The 26,322-nt window shown below is 40.0% G+C and overlaps 1 protein-coding gene across 1 annotated transcript in view; it reads left to right on the plus strand.

Annotated features, from left to right (window-relative positions):
- LOC148372804 (gamma-aminobutyric acid type B receptor subunit 1-like) overlaps window positions 1-26,322 on the plus strand; it is a 211,921-nt gene that overhangs the window by 26,506 nt on the left and 159,093 nt on the right. The window contains exons 4-6 of the mRNA XM_088327382.1: window positions 949-1,087; window positions 7,255-7,440; window positions 21,591-21,608. Of these exons, the coding sequence (XP_088183508.1) occupies window positions 949-1,087; window positions 7,255-7,440; window positions 21,591-21,608 (343 nt within the window). The remainder of the gene's footprint in view (window positions 1-948; window positions 1,088-7,254; window positions 7,441-21,590; window positions 21,609-26,322) is intronic.

Consider the following 26,322-nt stretch of genomic DNA (forward strand, 5'->3'; position numbering starts at 1 on the left):
CGTTCCATGTATTCCGTTAATATAAAATAAGTAGCGAAGACACACAAAGAGCACAGGAGAGGACCTTATAAAACCCCTCAAGATGCAAAAATTCCAACATGTTCTAAAGGTCCTCCCCTTTCTTTTTATAAACTCTTAGAGAGCATTTCAGCCTTAAAAGGTGTGGGTATCAAAGAACAGCAACACAATCGGCCAATAGTGACAATGATATTATGTCAAAAAAACGAACAATAGTGAGCAATTTTAGTCAAGATAACGAGAAGACCCTGCATCCTAAGAAAGGTTGGGTAGGGTTACTTTAACTGGATTACTTTCAATTACTTTTGGATTACTCCATTACCAAATATGCTAATAAAAGACAAAAAAAACTAAATATGAATAAAATGACTCAATTTTGTGCAGGCTTGGGGAGTAACGGAATACATGGAACGGCAAAAATGATGTTGGCAAGCTGTTTGGATTTATTTTCATTTTGTTTCTGTCGCAGTTTATAATAGTTTTGCCGGAGATGAAAGAGATCAAAGCCAGGAGAGAAAGCTTACCACGTGTTGTGAGTCATCATTTTATTCCTATTTAGTTTCTTTTGTCTTTTATTAGCATATTTGGTATTGGAGTAATCCAAAAGTAATTGAAAGTAATCCAGTTAAAGTAACCCTACCCAACCCTGTCCCTCACCAAAGTCATTTAGGATTCGGTTCACCTGCGACCTTAACAAGTATAGGAGAAATGGACGGTTGAGGAGGCAGCAGTCTTTCTTTTATAAACAGAGTAGGAGGAGGCTTATTACGGAGAAAGATCTTTTCACGCTATTGACTTTTAGCGTCATTAAAATTCCGGTCACACAAAAACACCACGCCAATGTGCTGTCCCCCCCCCCCCGCCGCCACATGGCGTCGTCTCCAGAGGACTTAAACGCATCATGTCATTCTCATCCCCATGCCTCTGCAGATCCGCAGCGTTCAGATTCTGCCTGTGGATTACGAGATCGAGTACATCTGCAGGGGAAATCGCGTGATCGTCGGCCCCAAAGTCCGAAAATGTTTGCCCAATGGCACTTGGACCGACATGACGCAACACAGCAGCTGTCGTGAGTACTCCAGTCTACGTTGGTATTGGGTAGTGGGACCGTCATGGCCGTCTTCCAGTCACTCAGGAACAGTTTTGGGTGTGTTACTGAAATCAGTAATTAGTTAAAAGTGTCTCGCAAAAGTACTTTTTGTCGTATTGCCACATTTCAGAAAAAACTGATACTCTGAAAATATTTTCTAAAACTCAACAACATGTGATTCGCAATTATAAAGTTGATGACATGAACCGGAACAGGATGAGGACCCAAGCGCGTGACGTTTCTCACACAAGCTTTCATTTTACGGGAAATGGGTGCAGTCATGCACGTTAAGAAGCAGTCTGGCGTGGAATGACAGGAAGCCAGAGGCCGACGAGATCGATACCAATTGCCCGAGCAGATTTCGGACGGATGGGGTCGATACCGGACAGGACGGGACAGACAGGATTGATTTCAAAACAGGATATCAAAATTAAACGGGACAAACTAGACGGGAATGAAACTGGAAACGATATTAAACAGGACAAAATAAACGGGAACAATACCGGACAGGAAATGCCAACAGGAAACAGGATCGAGTCAAAACCCATGTCTTGCGGGGCAGAGGTTCGTTGACGGATTGACCAAGGAAGAGTTAGAGCACTTGTCATGGTTGCCATGGCGCCCACTTGGCCGCGTATAAATAATGATCAGCGTTATGAGTAGGTACATCAATTATTGGATTAAAACCAAATATACTGTATTTGGAATTCATGTGTTCACGTCCCTTATAATTATAATTTTCTCTCTACTAAGTCCGTTAACATTGCCAAAAATGTCAAGAACCGGAACAGGATCAGGACCCAATCGCAGGATTGATATCAAAACAGGATATCGAAATTAAACTGGACAAACTAGATGGGAATAAAACTGGAAACCGACATTAGTCAGGACAAAATAAACGGGAACAAAAACAGGATATTGAATTTAAACAGGACAAACTCGACGGGAACGAAACTGGAAACCGATATTAAACAGGAAAAAATAAACGGGAACAATACGGGACAGGAAATACCAACAGGAAACAGGACCGAGTCAAAACCCACGTCTTGTGGGGCAGAGGATTGTTGATGGACTGACCAAGGTTGATTGAGAGCGCTGAGCTTAAATAGAAGGGAATCCAATCTGTCAACGAGCCGCAGCTGGCGCCAATTGGGCGCCATGGCAACCGTGACAGTTAAACCAAATAGTTGCAACATTTTATATTATATTCACAACAACGAATACATGAAAAGTAAGTGTCGCAAAAATATTGTTCTCTCAGCTCAGCCAACTGACTCTAGAGGCTCCATGATGACTTCCGAATGATCCCACGTCGACCTAAATGACTAACAATCACAGATTGCACGTGTGTGTCATTAAGTCTCACTTTAAAACCACCTAAACAGAAAGTATTATGAAGCGTTAATGCAACCAGAACCCACCAGGCAGGTCTGGGATAAAATTGTGGAAAATTTCAAAGCAAGAATGGGATACTAAAAGATTTCGCAACATTTACAAATCTTCTCAGGCACTGTGCGAGCATTCATATCATAATAGAGAGAGCATAAAACCACTGCAAACCTACCAAAACCTGGCTGTCCCTCTTAACTTTTAGCCTAAACAAGGAAAAAACTAATCAGTGAAGCAACTAAGAGGCCCATGATCACATTTAATGAACTGCAGGCATACAAGGCTGAGGTGGGACCGTCTGTGCATACAACAACGATTAGTCGTACTGCCATTTAAGGACGTTTGGCAAGAAGAAAGCCCTTTCTGAAAAAATACCATAGCATGGCCATTTATTTCTTAAAGGGGATCATTCTTCTGCAACATTGTAAGCGATGGTAAATATGAACATGCAAGAAATTCCACATCATAATGAAAAAGGGTGTAGGGCCTAACATGGCAGTATCCCCTCCCAATCCCCAAACCCCAACCCAACCAAATCAGGAACCAGAAACGGAGACAGGACCCAATGCGTTCATTTCTCTTAGTTTTATTGAGAAGGAGGCAAAGGCTGGTACCCACGATCCGGTGATCGTTGCTCGCCGGGAGCAGATCGCTCGGAACGCAGAAGTGGCACTTCTGTGCCAAGCGATGGCAGTGTCGAAGGCGGGGAAAATCGGTCGGTTACCGGGACGGAGGAGCAGAGACGTGGTCAAACAGAAACGGGTCAAAGCCGGGAAACATACGAGAGCCAAAAACAGGAGGGAGTCAGAGTCGGAGGGTTGGCCTAGCAGGAGCTGAGGGTCGCAGACGGTCTACGCTGGTAACCGGGAACCGGGGGGTTTAAAAAGTAGCAGGGAGCCAATCAACGCCCAGGGCTGTTGACGCCAAGAAACGGGCACAGGTGCCTCGTATCAGTAATCATGACACCCGGGGCCCAGGTAGCTCCCCGGCACGCCAGTTCCACCCCTGGCAACAGCACCCACCCGAGAACCGGTCCGAGGGCCCGAAGCAACCCCAAGCCCAGCGACGCGTCTATCCGACCCCACCAGCCCCCTCTCACCCTATCCTGCCCCACACTCCCATCTGCCTGCACCAGTCCTCTGGCCAGACCCCCTAACCCTAACCCCTAGACCCAGACCCCCCAAAACAACCCCACCCAGCCTACTACCACCCCAAGACCTGCCCCCAAACCTCTGACTCTCCATACCCCTTCCAAAGCCTAACCCGCCATCAAGTTCCCTGAGGCTGGCAGGGGTTAACTCAATTACTTTTTGCATGATAACTGTAACTAATTACTATTCTTCAATAACCAGGGTTGGGTAGGGTTACTTTAACTGGATTACTTTCAATGACTTTTGGATTACTCCAATACCAAATATGCTAATAAAAGACAAAAGAAACTAAATATGAATAAAATGACTACATTTTGTGCAGGCTTGGGGAGTAACGGAATACATGGAACGGCAAAAATGATGTTGGCAAGCTGTTTGGATTGATTTTCATTTTGTTTAGGTCGCATTTTATGTTAGTTTTGCCGGAGATCAAAGCCAGGAGAGAAAGCTTACCACGTGTTGTGAGTCATAATTTCATTCATATTTAGTTTCTTTTGGTGTTGTGCAACCGAAAATGAGTGCTACAAAGAACAAGAAAGAATAAGAATGATGGTGACTCAAAGTGCCCCGCGACTGGCTGGCAACCAGTTCAGGGTGTCCCATACCCATTGGCCAAAGACAGCTGGGATGGCTCTGGCACCCCCGCGACCCTACTGAGGATAATGGATGGATGAACGGTGCAGATAATGGATGGATAGAGACTCAAAGTGACCAAAACATAACATTATTTTTGATTATTTTGTGTCTAGCCTTTTGCAAAGAATGAAAACAATGTGAAAAAGGGAAAGAAATGAAAGAGGAAAAGAGCAGAAAACTAATGAATGAATAACGGAATACATGGAACTGCAAAAATGATGTTGGCAAGCTGTTTGGATTTATTTTCATTTTGTTTCTGTTGCATTTTATGTTAGTTTTGCCGGAGATCGAAGAGATCAAAGCCAGGAGAGAAAGCTTACCGCGTGTTGTGAGTCATCATTTTATTCATGTTTAGTTTCTTTTGTCTTTTATTAGCATATTTGGTATTGGAGTAATCCAAAAGTCATTGAAAGTAATCAAGTTAAAGTAACCCTACCCAACCCTGCCTACTACCACCCCTTGACCTGCCCCCAACCCCCAAAGGCTGCCAGGGGCTAACTCAATTACTTTTTGCATGATAACTGTAACTAATTACTATTCTTCAGTAACCAGGATTGGGTAGGGTTACTTTAACTTGATTACTTTCAATTACTTTTGGATTACTCCAATACCAAATATGCTAATAAAAGACAAAATAAACTAAATATGAATAAAATTACTAAATGTTGTGTAACTAATTACTATTCTTCAGTAACCAGGATTGGGTAGGGTTACTTTAACTTGATTACTTTTCAATTACTTTTGGATTACTCCAATACCAAATATGCTAACAAAAGACAAAAGAAACTATATATGAATAAAATTACTAAATGTTGTGTAACTCATTACTATTCTTCAGTAACCAGGATTGGGAAGGGTTACTTTAACTTGATTACTTTTCAATTACTTTTGGATTACTCCAATACCAAATATGCTAACAAAAGACAAAAGAAACTATATATGAATAAAATTACTAAATGTTGTGTAACTCATTACTATTCTTCAGTAACCAGGATTGGGAAGGGTTACTTTAACTTGATTACTTTCAATGACTTTTGGATTACTCCAATACCAAATATGCTAATAAAAGACAAAAGAAACTATATATGAATAAAATTACTAAATGTTGTGTAACTAATTACTATTCTTCAGTAACACACCCCACACTGCCCAGGAGTACCATGCAAAAAGTTAGGGTGGAAAAAATAGACCCTGACATCAATTCCACCAAAACAAGCCAAGAAAGAATAGATCAAACACATCCCAGAAGGTGCATAAAAAAGACAGTCTGTGTGTGTGCGAGAAAACAAAAAGCCGGTGTGAAATTTCTATTCAGGTCATGTTTTTTAGTTGCAGCGATGCGATGAAATTCTTCTTTGATTTCAATGTTTTTATGTTCTTAATAAGACCTTCCCCTTGAGTGCATTAACATTCGAGCGCTGCCTCTTTGCGCAAAAAGCATAAAGCTGCAAATTAGATGACTTTAACGGTCGATGTGTTTGCATGCCGGAGGGGAATAGTCCACACACACAAAAACACCAGATAGAAGGAAATAATTCATTCTCAAAAGAACATCTGCTGTTTTTTCGGATAAAGCTTGTAACGTTTAGAGACTGAAATGTTCAAAATACCGTAAATTCCGGACTACAAGCCGCTACTTTTTTCCCAAACTTACAACCCTGCGGGTTATTCAGTGATGCGGCCAATTTATGTAATTTTTCTAACAGCCGCCAGCGGCGCTCGAGTGCATAAGGTAAGATTTAGACCGGTGGAATATATGCGCCGAGGAAGACTGCAACTTCTTAGCTTGTGCACAAATTAAATTAGCGTAGACATATCCTCATCATGCAAATTGCAAAAAGAAAGGCGCATGACGTAACTTTCAAGCTAATCGCAATCCAGCAAAATGAATCGCAATCGAGCAGTCCGATAGAGAAGGAAACAAAGCTACCGCAGAAAACATCATCGAGGACTTTTCTCACCCCGCCCACCACCTCTTTGACCTGCTGCCTTCCGGCAAGCGCTACAGGTCACACAAAACAAAAACAAACAGACTCAGAGACAGTTTCTTCCCCAGAGCCATCACCACCCTTAACACACACCACACAAAAAACTGAAACTCTTGCAAACACACTACCTCATACAGATGTAAAATTGTATTCATGCCTATGCTCACTTTGCACCATGTTGACTATTTTTGCACAATTTTGACTATTTTTGCACTAATACGATCCCAAAACTGTATGTAACATCCTACATGCCCACATTTCTTGTGTAAATATTGTGTAAATTATAACCTTATCTTCTTTATTCCTTTATATTGTTTAAATTATAACCTTATTTTCTTTGTTCCTTTATCTTCTTTGTTTTCTTTTATCCTCACTCTTAAATGTGAACCTGGAGTGCCACGCCCAATTTCGTTGTCACATTATGTTCAACCCATTTTGTAACAATGACATTAAAGGTATATTCTATTCATCATTTTTAGTCACCTGAATCAAGCTAGATAGATAGATAGATAGATAGATAGATAGATAGATAGATAGATAGATATTCATCCCCATAGGGAAATTCACACTTCCAGCAGTATCCTTTTGTTGTTTATTAACAGATGAACATGATGCCCTAGGGGTGCTTGTAGCGGAGTGGATGACGTCACGCTAGTCCAAAAGTTCGACATCCCTGAGGCAGATGGAAATCTTTTTCTTGTGTCCAGGGATACACCACCTCGTGTTAGCGAGTCCGTCTCCTCTCCGATTCCCGTAGGCTTTCGTGTCTCTGTATAGCGGCGCTGAAGCCGGACCGCTCCGGGTGGCTACACGTTAGCGTCCCGGGAGCCAAAATGTGACAAAAGATCAAATTTGCTCAACTAGAATTCTTGTTAGCTCACACCTACTCAGAAAATAACGCTTTAAAAGTCTCTGAAGTGGCATTTTGTGGTCATTTGCCTCATTTTCTGCGTTGTGCTAACAAACACGTCCTCTTTGCCAGTCCTGCTATGTCCTCGAGTGTGGACGTCTCTCGAGAACGGCCAGGTGACGGTGAGACCCCCTGGCCCCCCGGTGGAGGGCACAATTCTGCACTACCGGTGCCACAGTGGCTTCATACTGGAGGGGCGTAATTCAAGCCACTGCACCAAACTGGGGAAATGGGACGCTCCTAAGCCCATCTGCCTCTGTAAGTATCACCACGTGCCTAAAATTTTGTCTATCCATCTATCCGATTTTCCTTGTATTAGTCAAAGTTCATCTATCCATCCATGGACCCTCCTTCCCACTCTTACACTCTCCCTTGGTTCATCCATTCATCAATCAATGCATGTCTATCAAGCCACCAGTCCATCTATTCATCCAACCATTCATCTACCCATGCATATCCATCCGTCCAGCCAAGTCAAGTCATGTTTATTTGTATACAGGGTTGGTATGGGAGCTGGAAATCCTTAAGAATCCTTGTTGTATTTTCAAGGTTTGAAAAGTGTCAGGACCAATGTTCCCTGTCATTTTCCACGGGTCTGAGCGTTCACACAAAGTCGGTGAGCAACGCTTGAAACAACAGTGAGCAACCGTAATCCCAAGTGTGGCAAGATAATGAATTATCAAACATGTCCAAAACTTGACATCAAGTTACATTTTGCTGAGTTTGCGGCAAAGCAAAATTATTTTTCTGTTTTGAATGAATTGACTCATGTACTATTGCAAAGGTTGTACGGCCTACAAACGTCGTTTGTTCTTACAATTCTTTCACAAGATATCCATTTTTTTTAATTTCCTGATATATTTTGTCGCATAATATTAACATTTTGGGGGGCTTATTTAGTCAGTTGTAAAATACAGAACTGTACTTAATCACATTTTTAGTGGAAGTACAATATTGGCAACAAGATTCACTTGATATAATTGGAAATTATTTGAATGCAACACAAACTTTTTTTTCGTTTTTCCGTGGTTTTTTCTACTTTTGTTTAAATTCCTTTAAAAAAATCTCATTGTGTTTATTTTTTCTGAGCTTTTACTTTTTTCTTTTTGTTCTTTATTTACTTTTTTCCTACATTTCTCTCTTTTTTTTCTGGCTTTTTTCAAAATGTTTCCATCTTTTTTTTCTCAGCTTTTCACTACTTTTTTATATTGGTATTTTTTTTTTCTTTTTTGTTCTATTCCCCCCTTCCTTTAAGTCATTTTGTGCATAATTTTACATAATATATAGTCATGTTGGGATTAAAGAAGCAAAAACAACCTGAAGAGCCGTTTAGGACCCGAAAGAGCCATTTCTCTAGGTGAGCCTTTTAATGAGCCGAGCCGAAGAAGCCGGTTCTCGACAAACTCTACTAACTTTACTCAACTTCGTTCTACTTCGACTCGACTTCGAAATACCGCATTTAAGACACAACGTCAGGGGAACCCGTGTATTTTTACCTTCATGCACTGTAACTTTGACTTAAGTCGCTTCTGAATTAGTAATTTTGAGCCCTCATTTTTGTGCGCTGGCTAGATTTTCTTGTGCGATGAGGATGTGCGAGCAGTGCGCAATTGCGCACACGCGCAGCTTAGAGGGAACACTGGTCAGGACCCGAACAAAGACAGGACTCACTTGCGTGCGTTTCTCTTAGTTTTATTAGGAAGAAGGGAGAGGGTAGTAAAAAGGATCTGTAGATCGTTAATCGTGGGGAGCAGGTAACTCAGACGCGGAAGTGGCGAGCGAGAGCAGAGTTAAGAGTGGGGAAAAACAGATCGATGGCTGGGACGGGGGAGCAAAAACCTAGTCAAGTTCAGAAAAGGGGTCGGAGCCCGGAATCAAACAGGAATCGGGACAGGAGAGAGTCAGGGTCGAAAGGGCTTGCCTAGCGTGAGCTAAGGTTCACAGACGGACTTACAACCGGTGACAGAAAGGCGGGGGTTTAAAAAGTGACAGGGAGCCAATCAGCGTCCGAGGCAGTTGGCGCCAAAGGAGCAGGCTCAGTTGCCTCGCATCAGTAATTGGACAAAAAGTACTTGAATGTTGGGTGAAGTGTTTGTAAACGCTTGAAATAGTTGACGTGTTTCTTTGGAGTCTGACTTCAAAGACCGCTCATTAGATGAAGAAAAAGAAAACAAGTCTCCTTAAAAATGTGGCAGACGCGCTTACGCTGGTAGCTTCGCCTTTTCATTGCATTTCTTCTTACCTTCAAATTAACGGCAGCTGGCATTACCTTGTATCGCCCTAAAGGATATCCATCCTTCACTCCACCTGTCCATCCATACATCCACCTTGCCACGCTTTCATTCATGAAATGAAATGATCTGCATTTATATAGCGCTTTTCAAGTCAAGACTTCCCAAAGCGCTGTACAGTGTGCTTCACATTTCCCAATAGCGGCCTTGCAGCCATGTAAGGCGCTAACCAGCTTATTGGGGGTATTAGGGGTTCAGTGTCTTACCCAAGGACACTTCGACATGTAACACGGACGAGCCGGGATTCGAACTGGGATCCCTTGATCCCAAGATGAGCGCTCTACCTCCTGATACATCAGTCAAAGCATATACATCCTTCACTCCACCTATCCATTCATCCACCTTGCCACCCTTCATCCATCCATCCATCAATCATTCAAAATCCATCCATCAGTCAAAGCAAATCCACCCTTCACTCCACCTATCCTTTCATCCATCCACCTTGCCACCCTTTCATCCATCCATCCATCCATCGACAGTCCATCCATCCTTCCATCCATCAGTCAAAGCAAATCGATCCTTCACTCCACCCATCCATCCATCCATCCATCCACCTTGCTACCTTTTCATCCACCCACCAACCCATCCATCCATCAATCCATCCATCCATCCAACCCTTCGTCAGTCAAAGCAAATCCACCCTTCACTTCACCTACCCATCCATCCATCCACTTTGCGACCCTTTCATCCATCCATCCATCTATCCATCCATCCATGCATCCATCCATCCATCCGTCAGTCAAAGCAAATTGATCCTTCACTCCACTTATCCATCCATCCATCCATCCACCTTGCCACCCTTTCATCCATCCATCCACCCATCCATCCATAACGCTAAATCAGTCCGTCAGTCAAAGCATATCCATCCTTCACTCCACCTATCCATCCATCCACCTTGGCAACCTTTCATCCATCCATCCATCCATAATGACAGTCCATCCATCCATCCATCAGTCAAAGCAAATCCATCCTTCACTCCACCTATCCATCCATCGATCCACCTTGCCACCTTTTCAAAAGCACCCACCCACCCATCCATCCATCAATCCATCATCCATCCATCCCTTCGTCAGTCAAAGCAAATCCACCCTTCACTCCACCTACCCATCCATCCATCCACTTTGCGACCCTTTCATCCATCCATCCATCTATCCATCTATCCATCTATCCATCCATCCATGCATCCATCCATCCCTCCGTCAGTCAAAGCAAATTGATCGTTCACTCCACCTATCCATCCATCCACCTTGCCACGCTTTCATCCATCCATCCATCCATCCATCTATCCATCTATCCATCTATCCATCCATCCATGCATCCATCCATCCCTCCGTCAGTCAAAGCAAATCGATCGTTCACTCCACCTATCCATCCATCCACCTTGCCACGCTTTCATCCATCCATCCACCCATCCATCCATAATGCAAAATCAGTCCGTCAGTCAAAGCATATCCATCCTTCACTCCACCTATCCATCCATCCATCTTGCCACCCTTTCATCCATCCACCTTGCCACCCTTCCATCCATCCATCCATCCATCCACACATCTATCCATCTATCAAAATTCATCTTTCAGTTAAAGCATATCCATCCTTTACTCCACCTGTTCATCTATTTATCCACTTGCCCACCCTTTCATCCTTCCATCCATCCTTCCATCCATCCATAACGCAAAATCAGTCCGTCAGTCAAAGCATATCCATCCTTCACTCAACCTATCCATCCATCCATCTTGCCACCCTTTCATCCATCCACCTTGCCACCCTTCCATCCATCCATCCATCCATCCATCCACACATCTATCCATCTATCAAAATTCATCTTTCAGTTAAAGCATATCCATCCTTTACTCCACCTGTTCATCTATTTATCCACTTAGCCACCCTTTCATCCTTCCATCCATCCATAGTTAATCCATGTCCCGTACTACACCAGACTCCTCATTTAAACAGAGTACAGTTCAGAAGACTTGAATATAAATGCTGTCAAAATCGTATATCGAGTACGTTAATATGCATAAAACACATTTGACGCAAAATACGTTTTTATTATTGCTCAGTGTCCAAGAGAGTTTTGCTGGCAGCCAGTGGGGGATTGTTATGTAAGCCAACCACGAAGGCTATGAAAAATGATCTCAACTGTTTTTTCTGGCAGCAAAGCTGGATAAAAAGTCTGTTGGAGAAAGAGCTCCTTTTACTGCCGCAGAGTGTCGTGGGGAGGATGTTAATGATAACCTGAGATCAACGTTTCTTTCTGGCCTTAGTGTGTCCTCCTGGTTTTGGGAAGACCAAAACTAATGTCTTTTTTACCTGTTATGTGATAATATGATGTCTTTTTCCCAATGACAATAACATCCTAGTGCTTATTCTGTCAATGTCATGTGAGCAGTGTTCCCTCTAAGCTGCGCGCGTGCAGCAATTGCGCACTGAGAAGAAAATCTAGCCAGCGCACAAAAATGAGAGCTCAAAATCATAATTAAGAAGCGACTTAAGTCAAAGTTACAGTGCATGAAGGTAAAAATATACGGGTTCCCCTGACGTTGTGTCCTAAATGCCGTATTTTGAAGTCGAGTCGAAGTTGAACGAAGTTGAGTAAAGTTAGTAGAGTTTGTCGAGAACCGGCTTCTTCGGCTGGGCTCACTAAAAGGAATCGGCTCTTTCGGGTCCTAAACGGCTCTTCGGGTTGTTTTTGCTTCCTTCATCCCAACATGACCAAATATTATGTGAAATTATGCACAAAATAACTTAAAGGAATGGGGGAATGGAACAAAAAAGAAAAAAATACCAAAATGAAAAAGGAGTGAAAAGCTGAGAAAAAAAGAAACAAAAGGAAGAGAAAAAAAGAAGGAAAAAATTAGAAAAAAGCCAGAAAAAAGGAAGAAATGTAGGAAAAAAGTAAATAGAGAATAAAAAGAAAAAAGTAACAGCTCAGGAAAAAATAAACACAATGAGATTTTTTTTAAAGGAAAAAAAGTAGAAAAAAAAACACGGAAAAAAGAAGAAAAAGTTTGTGTTGCAATTCAAATAATTTCCAATGATATCAAGTGAATCTTGTTGCCAACATTGCTTCCACTAAAAAATGTGATTAAATACAATTCTGTATCATGCAACCGACTAAATAAGCCCCCAAAATGTTAATATTATGTGAAAAAATATATCAGGAAATAAAAAGAAATGGATATCTTGTGAAAGAATTGTAAGAACAAAGGACGTTTGTAGGCCGTACAACCTTTGCAATAGTTACATGAGTCAATTCATTCAAAAGAGAAAAATCATTTTGCATTGCCGGAAACTCAGCAAAATGTAACTTGATGTCAAGTTTTGGACACGTTCGATAATGAATTATCTTGCCACACTTGGGATTACGGTTGTTCACTGTTGTTTCAAGGGTTGCTCACCGACTTTGTGTGAACGCTCAGACCCCCTGGAAAATTACAGGGAACATTGCATGTGAGGACTTTTAGCTCTAAGGAGGCATTGTTGGGTTATAATTTGTGATACCGGAGAGTAGTCTGAAATTTGAAGGTTGCTGCAGAAGCTGAAGGTGCAGAATGTCACAGTTTTATTGGTAAGTACAGGGACAGACTGTGGACGTGGCAGAGCGGATTCTATTGAGAAAACAATCCGTCACTGACACTATTTATTTCTGCAGTGTATTCTGTAAGCGTGTCTTTGGTAGTGTGTATGTTCGTGTGTTTTTGATCCGTCAAAGCTAAAAATGTGGTACTTAAAACTCCAAGGTTTAAGGTATTTAACTCTTAAATCTCAGGTTTGAAGCTAGTTGTAAGAAATGACACTTCTCATCGACAATATTTTGAGTTCTCCTATTTATTACTGCGGCGTGAGCAACGCCTTCGTCCATGCTCACTCGCTGTATTCCACCACTAGATGGCAGTGTTTATCAACAAATGCACTGAATAAACTGTCCCGTGATCTACCAGTACTAACTGTGCAATCCACCAGTAACTCACAATTAATTCTGGGTCAATGTTTCCGTAGTGCAAGTGGTTAGCACATTCGCTTGAGACACAAAGGGTCCCAAGTTCGAGAGTGGGTGGAAACATATTTTGGCCTGGAAAGGGATGGGCGCCATCAGGATGTACTTGCCCAAGACACACCATGGAAATGGTGCCCCTATAACCCTAGTTGTCAGGGATCAGAACAGGATCAGGACCCAAACGCGCGGCGTTCTCATACAAGCTTTTGTTTTACGGGAAATGAGGAGTCATGCACGGTAGGCAGCGGTCTGGCGTGGAAAGACAGGAACCCAGAGACCGACGAGATCGATTCCGATTGCCCGAGTTGATATCGGACAGATGGGGTCGATACCGGACTGGACGGGACAGACAGGATAGATAAAAATAAACAGGATAAACTAGACAGGAACAAAAACTGGAGAGAATAATAAACAGGACAAAAATAGATGAGAACGAACCGGAAACTGATATTAAACAGGACAAAAATAAACGGGAACAATACCGGACAGAGAATACCAACAGGAAAATAGGACCAAGTCAAAACCCACGCTTTGCAGGGCATAGGTTTGTTGGCGGGCTGACAAAGGAAGCAAGAGAGCGCTGAGCTTAATGTAGACAGAAAGCCAATCTCTCAATGAGCCGCATTTGCCGCCATATGGGCGGGGCCAATTGGGCACCATGGCAACCGTGACACTCAAGGGCGTGGACAATTGGGCGCCATGGCAACCATGACTCTAGTGGTTATAGGATTCAACAAACAAACCAATGTGGTCAACAGATTTAACAATTCAATGTAAATGTACATAATTAACAGATTTAACTGGGATTTATAGCTTCAAACTGGCTTTGACTTAAGAGTTAAAAATGTTTAAGCTTAAACCTTCAAATTAGAGGTAAAAAAACATTGATACTAGGGAAATAATTTATGAACTATCGTACCAATGTTATTTTTTTTTCTGAAAAAAAAATCATAGGTCGACAAATTTGTATTTCTTTTACATAGTGAAATCCGTAGCTAGAAATCGCTGTCATATTTGTCTGGCATCTTGCTGCTACGCTGTGCTTTCGGCACTGGTCTTCACGTTAGACAATACAGTGTCATGTAGAAGTCAAAAATGACACCCTAGGGCACAGTTGTCAAACAGGCGGCCCGCGGGCCAGATCAGGCCCACCAATGGTTTAAATCCGGCTCGCAAGACAACAGTGAGAGAAGCGCAAGGGGAAAATGAGCTGTAGTTTTAAATATTTCCACTGGATGCCACCAAAACCAGGTAACGCTTGCAAAACAATTGCGGTAGTATTTCTCCATTTCTCTCTTGACTCACTTCTTTTTTATTTATTACTCCCTCTTTTTCTTTTTCCTGTTCACTCTCTCTTTCTCTCTATTTTTCTCTTTTCTCTATTTCTCTCTCATTCTCTAACTCTTTCTTTTTCTCTGTCTTGCTCTCTTTCTATTTTCTCTCTCTAATTTACACTTTAATTCTGTCTCTAATTTACACTTTTATTATTTTTCTTTCTATTTTTCTCTTTCTTTCTCACCCTCTTTCTTTCCCATTTTCGACCTCTCTCTCTCTCTCTCTCACCTCACTTTGTCTCTTCTTCTCCTGCCTTTCTGTCGTTTCACTCCTCTTATTCTTTTTATCTTTCTCTTTTTTCACTTTCTTTTTCTCTCTATATTCATTACCCCCTTCTCCATTCATCTCTCTATTCTGCTCTCTCTTTTTCTCTCACTGTTACTCTGTCTCCCTTGTTCTCCCTATCTGTTTATCGCTCTCTCTTTCCCTCCCTCTCTTTCTCGCTCTCTTTTTGTCCCTCTCTCTTTCTCTTAAACTTACTAGTCCGGCCCCCGTGAGATTTTTCATAGCATTTGTGGCCCCTGAGTTAAAACGAGTTTGACACCCCTGCCCTAGGGAGATCGTGGTGTCGAAGACGGAAAAAAACAGTCGATAGCCGGTACAGGAGAGCAAAACGTTGTCGGGATCAAAAACGGGTCTTAACCCGGGACGGGAGAGCAAAACGTGGTCGGGGTCAGAAAACAGCAAAAAAAACAGTTGGGAGTCAAGGTCGAAAAAGGCTTGCCTAGTGTTAACTGAGGTTCGCAGACGGACTGACTAAAGGGGACAGATGGGAGTGGGTTTGAATAGGGACAGGGAGCCAATCAGAGTCCGAGGCAGTTGGCGCCAAAGGAGCGGGCACAGGTGATTCATATCGGTAATCCTTTATTCCCCAAGGGCGCGTAACGGTATTGCACAGTACAAGCAATACCAAGTAAACACAAAGTGATAAACATCAGTCTGATAAATAATACAGTAGTAATAATACAGAATAGAATGCAATTTTAAGGAAGAAAATATGTATTTGTCAAGGTTGCCATGGGGCCCAATTGGCCCCGCCCTTGTGTGTCACGGTTGCCATGGTGCCCAATTGGCCCCGCCCGTGTGGTGCCAGCTGCGGCTCGTTGAGAGATTGACTTTCTATTTCTATAAAGCTCAGCGTTCTCTTGCTTTTTTGTCAGCCCGTCAAACGAACTTCTGCCCCACAAAACGTGTTGTCTGACTTGCTCCTGTTTTCCTGTGATATCTCCAGTCCGGCATTGTCCCCGTTTATTGTTGTCCTGTTTAATTTCGGGTTCCAGTTTCCCTCTGTTTTTGTCCTGTTTATTATTTTCTCCCGTTTTTATTCCCGTCTAGTTTCTCCTGTTAATTTTCGATATCCTGATCCGTTATCTACCCTGTCTGTCACTTCCTGTCCGGTATCGACCCCATCTGTCCGATATCAACTCGGGCAATTGGAATCGGTCTTGTCGGTCTTTCCGCGCCAGACCGGCTACCTAACGTGCATGACTCCCCATTTCCCGTAAAATAAAGGTTTGTCTGAGAACGTCACGCGATTGGGTCCTGTATCTGTTCTGGTTCTGACAATATTGAAACACGATTGCCTTTGCTATTTCTGTGAGACGAGAATTCTCACAAGCGTGGTTGAGTCACTTGATATCACTATCGGTGACTAATCAAGAGTTGTCAACCCAAGTCGTACAAGCGTGAAAAAAAACCCGATATCCATTATCCCTCATAGACGAACGACAGCGGACGGTAAATCCTCAAGTACCAATATTTGCTCACACCAGTGCAAATGAACAAGGATTTGGGGAAAGAAAGCCACAGCTTGCCAGCTGGTTATCTGCGTTGCTATGGCAACTTTTAAAGTTGCTATGGGAATAATGGATTTTAAAAAAACTTGACGACGTGGAAAATGGGTTGCGTAATCCCTAACAATTTAGAAAGAGGGTTGAGAGTTAAATCCTTCAATATGGGACTTTTTTTACTCGGTCTCTGTATCGATTTGTGCTGCTTTCGATGGCCGCCGTCAATCTTAAAGAATGCATTCAATCATGCTGAGATTCGATGTACTATGTAGACCAGGGGTGTCAAACTCGTTTTAGCTGGGGGCCACATGCTAGGAGAAAAAAATCTCACAGGGGCCAGACTAGTAAGTTTAAGAGAAAGAAAAAAAGCATGAGAGTGGGAGAAAAAAAGACAAAAGAAAAGTGAGAGAGAGAGAGAGAGAGAGAGAGAGAGAGAGAGAGAGAGAGAGAGAGAGAGAGAGAGAGAGAGAGAGAGAGAGAGAGAGAGAGAGAAAGAGAAAGAGAACCCGAGAAAAAGGGAAACGAGTGAAAAAGAATAGAGATACAAAAAGAATGAGAAAGAAGTGAAGAAAAAAAGAAAGAGTGAGAAATAAAAAGAGAGAGGGTAAGAAAGAAGTAAAAAAAGAGAAAATGAAAGAAAGAGAGTAATAGAGGGAGTTTAAAAGAGGGAGGAAAGGAGAAAACAGAAAGAGATAAAGAAGAAACAGAGTGGATGAATGGGGAAAAGAAAGAAAGAAAGAAAGAAAGAAAGAAAGAAAGAAAGAAAGAAAGAAAGAAAGAAAGAAAGAAAGAAAGAAAAAGAAAGAAAGAAAGAAAAAGAGAAAGAAAGAGAAAGAAAAAGAGAGAGGCATAGATTAAACAAATGAAAAAAAACAGAAAAAGACAGAACGAAAGAGAGAGAAAAGGATTTAGCATGAGAAAGAGAAAAAGAGAATGAATGAGGAAAGGAGAGAGAGAGCAATAAAAATGATGAAGAGAGAAAGACAAAATAAGAGTGAGAAATAGAAAGAGAGAGGGTGAGAAAGAAGTAAAAAAAAGAGAGAATGAAAGAAAGCGAGTAATAAAGGGTGTTGAAAAGAGGGAGGAAAAGAGAAAAAAGAAAGAGATGAAGAAGAAACAGAGCGGATGAATGGGAAAAAGAAAGAAAGAAAGAAGGAAAGAAAGAAAGAAAGAAAGAACGAGAGAGTTATAGATTAAACAAATAAAAAAAAGGAAAAAGACAAGAACGAAAGAGAGAGAAATCGATTTAGCATGAGAAAGAGAGAAAAAGAAAGAGTGAGAAAAAGAGAGAGAGAGAGAGAGAGCAATTAAATGATAAAAAGAGAAAGACAAAATAAGAGTGAGAAATAGAAAGAGAGAGGATGAGAAAGAAGTAAAAAAGAGAGAATGAAAGAAAGAGAGTAATAGAGGGAGTTGAAAAGAGGGGGGAAAGGAGAAAAAATAAAGAGATAAAGAAGAAACAGTGGATGAATGGGAAAAAGAAAGAGAGAAAGAAAGAGATGAAGAAGAAACAGAGTGGATGAGTGGGAAAAAGAAAGAGAGAGAGAAAGAAAGAGAAAAAAAGAAAGAAAGAGAGAGAAAGAAAGAAAGAAAGAAAGAACGAAAGAAAGAAAGAAAGAAAGAAAGAAAGAAAGAAAGAAAGAAAGAAAGAAAGAAAGAAAGAAAGAAAGAGAGAAAGAGAAATACTACTACAAATGCTTGTTGAGTGGTGCCTGACTTGGGTGGCATCAAGTGGACACCTGTGAAACTGCAGCTCATTTTTCTCTTCTGCTTCTCTCAGTGTTGTCTCACGGGCAGGGTTGGGTAGGGTTACTTTAACTTGATTACTTTCAATTACTTTTGGATTACTCCAATACGAAATATGCTAATAAAAGACAAAATAAACTAAATGTGAATAAAATGATGACTCACAACACGTGGTAAGCTTTCCCTCCTGGCTTTGATCTCTTTGATCTCCGGCAAAACGAACATAAAATGCAACGGAAACAAAATGAAAATCAATCCAAACAGCTTGCCAACATCATTTTTTGCCGTTCCGTGTATTCCGTTACACCCCAAGCCTGCACAAAGTTGAATAATTGTATTCATATTTAGTGTCTTTTGTCTTTTATTAGCATATTTGGTATTGGAGTAATCCAAAAGTAGTTGAAAGTAATTAAGTTAAAGTAACCCTACCCAACCCTGCTCACGGGCCGGATTAAAACCCTTGGCGGGCCTGATCCGGCCCACGGGCCGCCTTTTCGACATCGGATTACGTAATAGCAGACCCGCAGCTCCGTTTTGCAGACACGATCAGAGTACTGCTGCCATCTGGCGGACGCCAATGATACACGTTGACTGTAAACGCACTGGTTTCTCTCTCCACGATTTCAGAGTGAATTTTTCAACTCTGGCTCTTTTTATTATGCACACGAAATGTTATTCTATAGCAATTTTGGAATACCTAAATGCAGCTCAAAGCTTTGTGTAAAAATCATTAAATATACAAAAAGAAAATCCCCTCTTCCCACCAGTGACGTCATTACACACCAGTCGCATGGGGGCAGGGTTGGGTAGGGTTACTTTAACTGGATTACTTTCAATTACTTTTGGATTACTCTAATACCAAATATGCTAATAAAAGACAAAAGAAACTAAATATGAATAAAATGACTCCATTTTGTGCAGGCTTGGGGAGTAACGGAATACATGGAACGGCAAAAATGATGTTGGCGAGCTGTTTGGATTGATTTTCATTTTGTTTCTGTCGCATTATATGTTAGTTTTGCCGGCGATCAAAGAGATCAAAGCCAGGAGAGAAAGCTTACCACGTGTTTTGAGTCATAATTTTACTCATATTTAATTTCTTTTGTCTTTTATTGTCATATTTGGTACTGGAGTCATCCAAAAGTAATTGAAAGTAATCCAGTTAAAGTAACCTTACTCTACCCTGATTTTATGTTAGTTTTGCCGGAGATCAAAGCCAGAAGAGAAAGCTTACCACGTGTTGTGAGTCATCATTGTATTCATATTTAGTTTATTTTATCTTTTCTTAGCATATTTGGTATTAGAGTAATCCAAAAGTAATTGAAAGTAATCAAGTTAAAGTAATCCTACCCAACCCTGATTTCATGTTCATTTTGCCGGAAATCAAAGAGATCAAAGCCAGGAGAGAAAGCTTACCACGTGTTGTGAGTCATCATTTTATTCATATTTAGTTTCTTTTGTCTTTTATTAGCATATTTGGTATTGGAGTAATCGAAAAGTCATTGAAAGTAATCCAGTTAAAGTAACCCTACCCAACCCTGCATGGGGGGGTGTATATAATGCATGGGGGGCACAACTATTATTAACACCCCCAAAGAAAAACACTAAAGCACGTTAAACCCAGCAGCAGTGTAAAGCATCATGTTTCAATTTAAACCAATAGAAAGCCAGCTAGCTTCCTTCTAGACCAGGGGTGTCAAACTCACACGATAGAACCAACATTGTCTCGGTGGCCGGACTAGTAGATTAGACAGAACGAAAAAGAGAGAGAAAAAGAGGGAGGGAAAAGAGAGAGGGTGGGACAAAGAAAGAGAGAAAGGGGAAGATAGAGAAACGGGAGAGAGAGAAAGAGAGGGAGGGTGGGAAAAAGAAAAAGAGAAAGGGGAAAGAGAGAGAGAAAGAAACAAAGGGTGGAGAGAGAAAGAGGAGAGAGAGAGAGCGAAAGAGAGAAAGAAAGAGAAAAAGAGAGAAAGGAAGAAAGAAAGAAAGAAAGAAAGAAAGAGGGAAAGAGAAAGAAGGAAATAGAGAGAGAAAGAGGAGAGAGAGATAAAGAAAGAGGGAGAGAGAGAAAGAAAGCGAGAAATAGAGAAAGAAAGATGGAAAGGGAGGAAAAAGAGAAAGAAAGAAAGAAAGAGGGTAAGAGAAAGAAGGAAATAGAGAGAGAAAGAGAAAGAAAGAAAGAAAGAAAGAGAGAAATAGAAAGAGAGAGAGAATAAGAGAAAGAGAGGGAGAAAGAGAAATAGAAATAAAAGGAGAAAGAGAGAGAAAGAGAGAGAGAGAATGTGAGAAACAAAAGAGATAACAAGAGAAATATGAGGGGAAAAGAAAGAGAGAGAAAGAAAGAAATCCAAAAGAGAAAATCCAAAGAGAAATGGAAAGAGAGAAAGAGAGAAGGGGAGAAAGAGAGAAGGGGAGAAAGAGAGAAGGGGAAAGCAAGAGATAAAGAGAGAAAAGAGAGAGAAAACAAAAAAAGGAAGAGAGCGCAAAAGAAGGTAAAAAGACACAGAGAGGGAAAGAGACAAAGAGGAACAAAGAGAAAAAGAGAGACAAAGAGAGTGAAAGAGAGAGATAGAATGTTCATCTTCCCCAACTTTTTCCTTTTTTCTTTTTTCCCTTTTTCTTATTTGTTTCTCATTTTCATTTTTATTCCCATTTTTCTCCTTCTGTTTATTTTTTCATTGTTGTCTTTTTTTTCTGTATTTATTGTTCCTTGTCACGTCATTTTATGCATAATGTTGCCTAATATATGGATTAAAACAACAAAAAACATCTGAAAAGCCGCATGGGAGCCGAAAGAAGCGGCTGTTTTCTGTCAGCCGAGCCGAAAGGGCCGCTTTTCTGAAAGGAGACGGAATTCGCATTACTACGGCAAAGGCATATGCTGGTAGGGGCTGCTCCCTTCGTGGGGACTGATGCATACACTGGGAAGTCTATGCTAGTGTCCTCTAATATACACAATATATCATGAATGGGATAGCATATGCGCTGCCCAGACTACCGTCACTACTACATCCACTTTTCTTTAGCTGGGCAGAGCGTGTCCCAGACAATTACAAAAGCATCTTCAACTTTTTGGATGTGCATTATTGATACAGTGTTGAGGAAATGGAACTCGTACTTTTGAGAATTTACAGTTTGAGAAGAAAAACGTACTACAGAAATTTAGAAAAACTAACAGTTTTGTTTGTATACGTCGACACTTTATTAACGGATATTTTTTTTCTTTTTTCATGTTTCTGCCTTCTGAAGATGACAAAAACAACACAGGTAAGAACAAGTTTGTTTTAAATATTTTTCCAGAAAAGTGTTTTTATGTATGTCGAAAGTAAGTATTAGAAATATTCCCCAACTGTTAAAGTTTCGGGTTTTACTTACGCATGGATGGTATCAACACAGGCTAAGAAGACTTATGGTTGTACCTTTTGTTGACCGCAAGAGGGCAGCAGAGTTCTTTTGAAAATAATACAACTTCACGCGTCCACTAGGGAGCGTTGATAGCTTAAAAGGCTTACAGTTACAGGAAATATATATGTATATATATATATATTATATATATATATATATATATATATATATATATATATATATATATATATATATATATATATATATATATATATATATATAGATAGATAGATTGATTAAAATCATAAGTAATAACAATTGTTTCTTCTAAAAGAGATAACACCGTCAATTTGTATTTCTTGTATTTACAAATATACTTTATTAATTGACATTAAAAAATGTAATTATCCATTATGATTTTTTTTCAATTAAACGGTTAGTTGCATATAAGTTCCTATACAGTAAAGTTTGTTTTAAAATGAGCATTTAGCTTAAATACTTTTTCTTTGGTCTTGTTTTTAAGTGAAAGAAAATCATTAAAGACGAGTTAATGTATTAAAGTGACAGTGTGCATTATTTAGCAAGCCTTAATGGTAAAAAAAAAAACCTTATTAATTAAGAAAAACAACATTGATTGTAAAAAAATAAACCAAAATGCATGAACTATAATATCACCGTGCATGTTTTCAGATACTTGCAGGTAGCTCCTTTTGTTGCACGTGCATGTATGTGAAATTCTTAGATGCGCTCCAAAAACTCTTCCTTTTCTATCTTTTTGGGGGTTTAGGTTGGCATTTAGTCTGTATTTGAAACAGTCTTTTTCTTAGTTTTATCATTTTCATCCTAGAATAAATAAAAACTATAAGCACGAGCGTGAAATCCCTCTGCACCCCTTCCCCTTCCCCGGCCTTTTTTCCTCTATGCTAATCCACTCTGTGGCTGGAACACCTCCGATGAAAGTAAGGTAAAAATAGATAGGCGCGGTGAACAAGAAATATTGAGACTCTTCGAACTCATGCTTCCCAAAAAAAATTTTTTATTTTTAAGTAGACCTCAAACAATGCATCCCACCTTTTATCATCAAATACTTAAATCAAATCATCAGTAAAACTACCATTTTAAAAACATTTATAGTTGTAAGAAATGACACTTCTCATCAACAATATTTTGAGTTCTCCTATTTGTTACTGCGGCATGAGCAACGCCTTCGTCCGTGCTCACCCGCTGTATTCGACCACGAGATGGCAGTGTTTACCAACAAATGCTCTGAATAAACTGTCCCATGATCTACCAGTACTAACTGTGCAATCCACCAGTAGATCGCGATCCACATATGAGCACCCCTGATATAGACATTAGGGATGCGTAGTACCTCCCCCAGGGAGCCATGTAAAATGGATTTGAAGTGAAATGAGGATGAGGGCCATCGAGTTTTCTCATCATGAGGATAATTGTCATCACCCCGCTCGATCAGGCATCCTCAATAGATTGCAGATAATTGTCTTGCGGAGATCCGTGACAGACTTGGGTCCATTACTCATTCATTGTGGACCATTTCTCTCTTGACACTTCTATTTTGGGATGTGGCGCTCGTCATGCACAGTTTAGACACTTGCTTTGTGCAACTATAAATCGAGTTGGAACATAGTTCCTGTGCAGCTGTATATATTGTATTTTGCAAGTTATTATGAAACAAACTATGACTTATTTTGTGGATTAACATGATTTGATTATATACTTACATTTTATTAAAGGAGTGTCCTGAACTGTTTACCGCCATCTACCGGCTTAAAGTCCGAACAAACTCTTCTTTTTCATATTTTGAGGGGTTTGGGTTGGAATTTGGACTGTATTTCAAACAAGCCTTTTCTTACTTTTACTATTGTCAGGCAACACTCACAAAAAATCTTGGGAACGAGCATGAAATCACTCGCCAACCCTCTTTCCTCACCCCATTTCCTCTTCCAATGTGTTGAGACTCCCGAAATTGTGGTGCTAAAAGATAAAAGTAGATATGCACAGTGGAATAAATATATATAAAGGCTCTTTCAACTCATGTGGGCATTGTTAACTGTAAAGTAGGCTTAAACGTATTTGCTCAATGTGTGTATTTTTAATCAGTTTGATGTCGTCTCTTAGTCTTCCTGTCTTTGTTTAAATGTGTTGGTACTTTTCCAGGTCTTTGGTCTTTTGTCTCAACATGTCAGTACTTTTCCATGTCTTGTGATCTCAATAAATCACAGAGGCAGACGAGGGTGTGACCGAGATTGAGCGAGAGAGAATGGAAAGATCTCATCTCCCTGGTTGCAACTGGTTTAAAAACTTAAGTCTTTTCCTGGTGCATTTTCTATCGTTAGGCAAAATTGCTCTCCCACATGTCAGTGGTCTTTTCTAGACCCCACATTAACTCATACAGTACATCACAAAAGTGAGTACACCCCTCACATTTCTGCAGAGATTTCATGATAATGTTTAATAGGACATCACTGAATAAACATCGCTTTGATACAATGAAAAGAAGTATGTCAACAAAGTCCATGGCTTACTGGAAAGATATTCTGTGGTCTGATGAGACTAAGAATACTTAATTTGGCTCAGATGCTGTGAAGCCTTGGTGGCAGCAACCAGGTGAGGAGTACAAATGTGTTTGTGTCGTGCCTAATGTCAAGCATGGTGTTGGGAATGTCACGGTTTGGGGCTGCATGAGTGTAACTGGAATGGGGAGTTTCATTTCATTAGGGGAAACACAAACTCAAGGATGTCCTGTGAAATACTGGAGAAGAGAATAATCCCCTTCCTCCAGAAACTGTAATGTCCCCAAATACACTTCCAAGATGACCATGGGTCTTCTGAAGGGGCTAAGGGGATGGACTGGCCAAGCATGTCTCCAGATCTTAACCCAATAGAACATCTTTGGGGCATCCTCAATCAGAAAGAGGAGAAGCGCAAGGTCTCAAATGTCTCCGAGTTGGACAGAGTTGTTTGAATATTTTTTTTCAGGTTGCAATAATCATTTAAAGAATGTTAATCATTTGGAACACGTGTCAAAATATGGATTACAAACAATGCACCCCACCTTTTATCATCAAATACTTAAATTCGATCATCGGTAAAAATACCATTTTAAAAACATTTATAGTTGTAAGAAATTCTCATCGGCAATATTTTGAGTTCTCCTATTTATTACTGCGACATGAGCAACGCCAATGGATTTGAAGTGGAAATCCGTATGTTTTAATTCCGTACATAGTTTGTATTTGTGTTTTTTATTTTTAGCAGATTTGGGATTTTGAAAATGGTGCTGCACTTATTTTGACACCCCCAAAAAAAAAATACAAAACTGAATATATTTTATGAAGGTGTAGTCTCCTCTTCAATGTCCCCGATTAGCCCAAAATATAGTTTATTAATATAAATCATGCAATTGAAACAAGGTTGCAGCCTTTCAATAGGGTCTAAGAAACATTTATAGGTGGCCACAAATATGCCTGTTACAAATGCAATCCGGACAACAATCCATGGATTTTTTTTTTCCATTCTGTGCATAATTTCCAGTTGTGTTCATTTCTTTTTTTTTTCCTTTTTTCTTTTTAACCAGATATATGATTTATAAATGGTGCTTAACATAATTAAAAACATAATAAAAACAAACAAATATTGATTAGGTTTTAGTCTCATTTTAAATAGTGTGAATTACCCTATAATCTAATGATCAACTGTTACTTCCCCTCCTAAAATTTTAACCATGCAATTTAATTAATGATAAGGATCAAGGAGTATCTTCGAGAAACTTTAGGTGGCCGTACACATGCCTGTTCTAAATGCAATCCCACTAACAAACCATAGCATTTTTTTTAAATACATGCATAATTTCCAGTCGTGCTCATTTCAAAATTATTGCTAAAACTTAAGTCTCTTTTAAAATATTGTGGATCATCCCATAATTTGGTTTATAAACTTTCTTTTCCCCCTAAAATTTTAACCATGCAATTGAATTAATGATAAGGATCAAGTAGTATGTTCGAGAAACTTTAGGTGGCCGTAAATATGCCTGTTCTAAATGCGATCCCACTAACAAACCATAGCTTTTTTTTTTTAAATACATGCATAATTTCCAGTAGTGCTCATTTCAAAATTATTGATAAAACTTAAGTCTCTTTTAAAATATTGTGGATCATCCCATAATCTGGTTCATAAACTTTCTTTTCCCCCTAAAATTTAAACCATGCAATTCAATCAATACGCGGGCTTTTTAAGGATCGAATACGACGTAATTTAGGTGGTCGTAAACATGCCTGTCGGAAATACAATCCTACAAACAAACCATATTATTTTATTTCATTCTGTGAATATTTTGCAATTATATTTGTTTCCTTTCTTTTTAAATTTAATTTTCTACTAACCAGTTTTCGGATTTAATTATATGGTGCTGAACATAGTTTGTCCAAATAATCACAAGACTAAAAAATATTGATGAGCTTTTAGTCTAATTTTAAATATCGTGTATCATAATCCTGTTTATCAATTGTTACATTTCCCCTTAAAATTTAAACCATGCCATTTAATCAATGATGCAGCCTTTATAAGGATAAGGTAGTATGTTGAGATGCTTTAGGTGGCTGTAAATATGCCCGTT

Source organism: Urocampus carinirostris, chromosome 2 (assembly GCF_059441175.1).
Source record: "Urocampus carinirostris isolate Australia breed hairy pipefish chromosome 2, RoL_Ucar_1.0, whole genome shotgun sequence".
In the NCBI taxonomy this organism is placed as follows: domain Eukaryota; kingdom Metazoa; phylum Chordata; class Actinopteri; order Syngnathiformes; family Syngnathidae; genus Urocampus; species Urocampus carinirostris.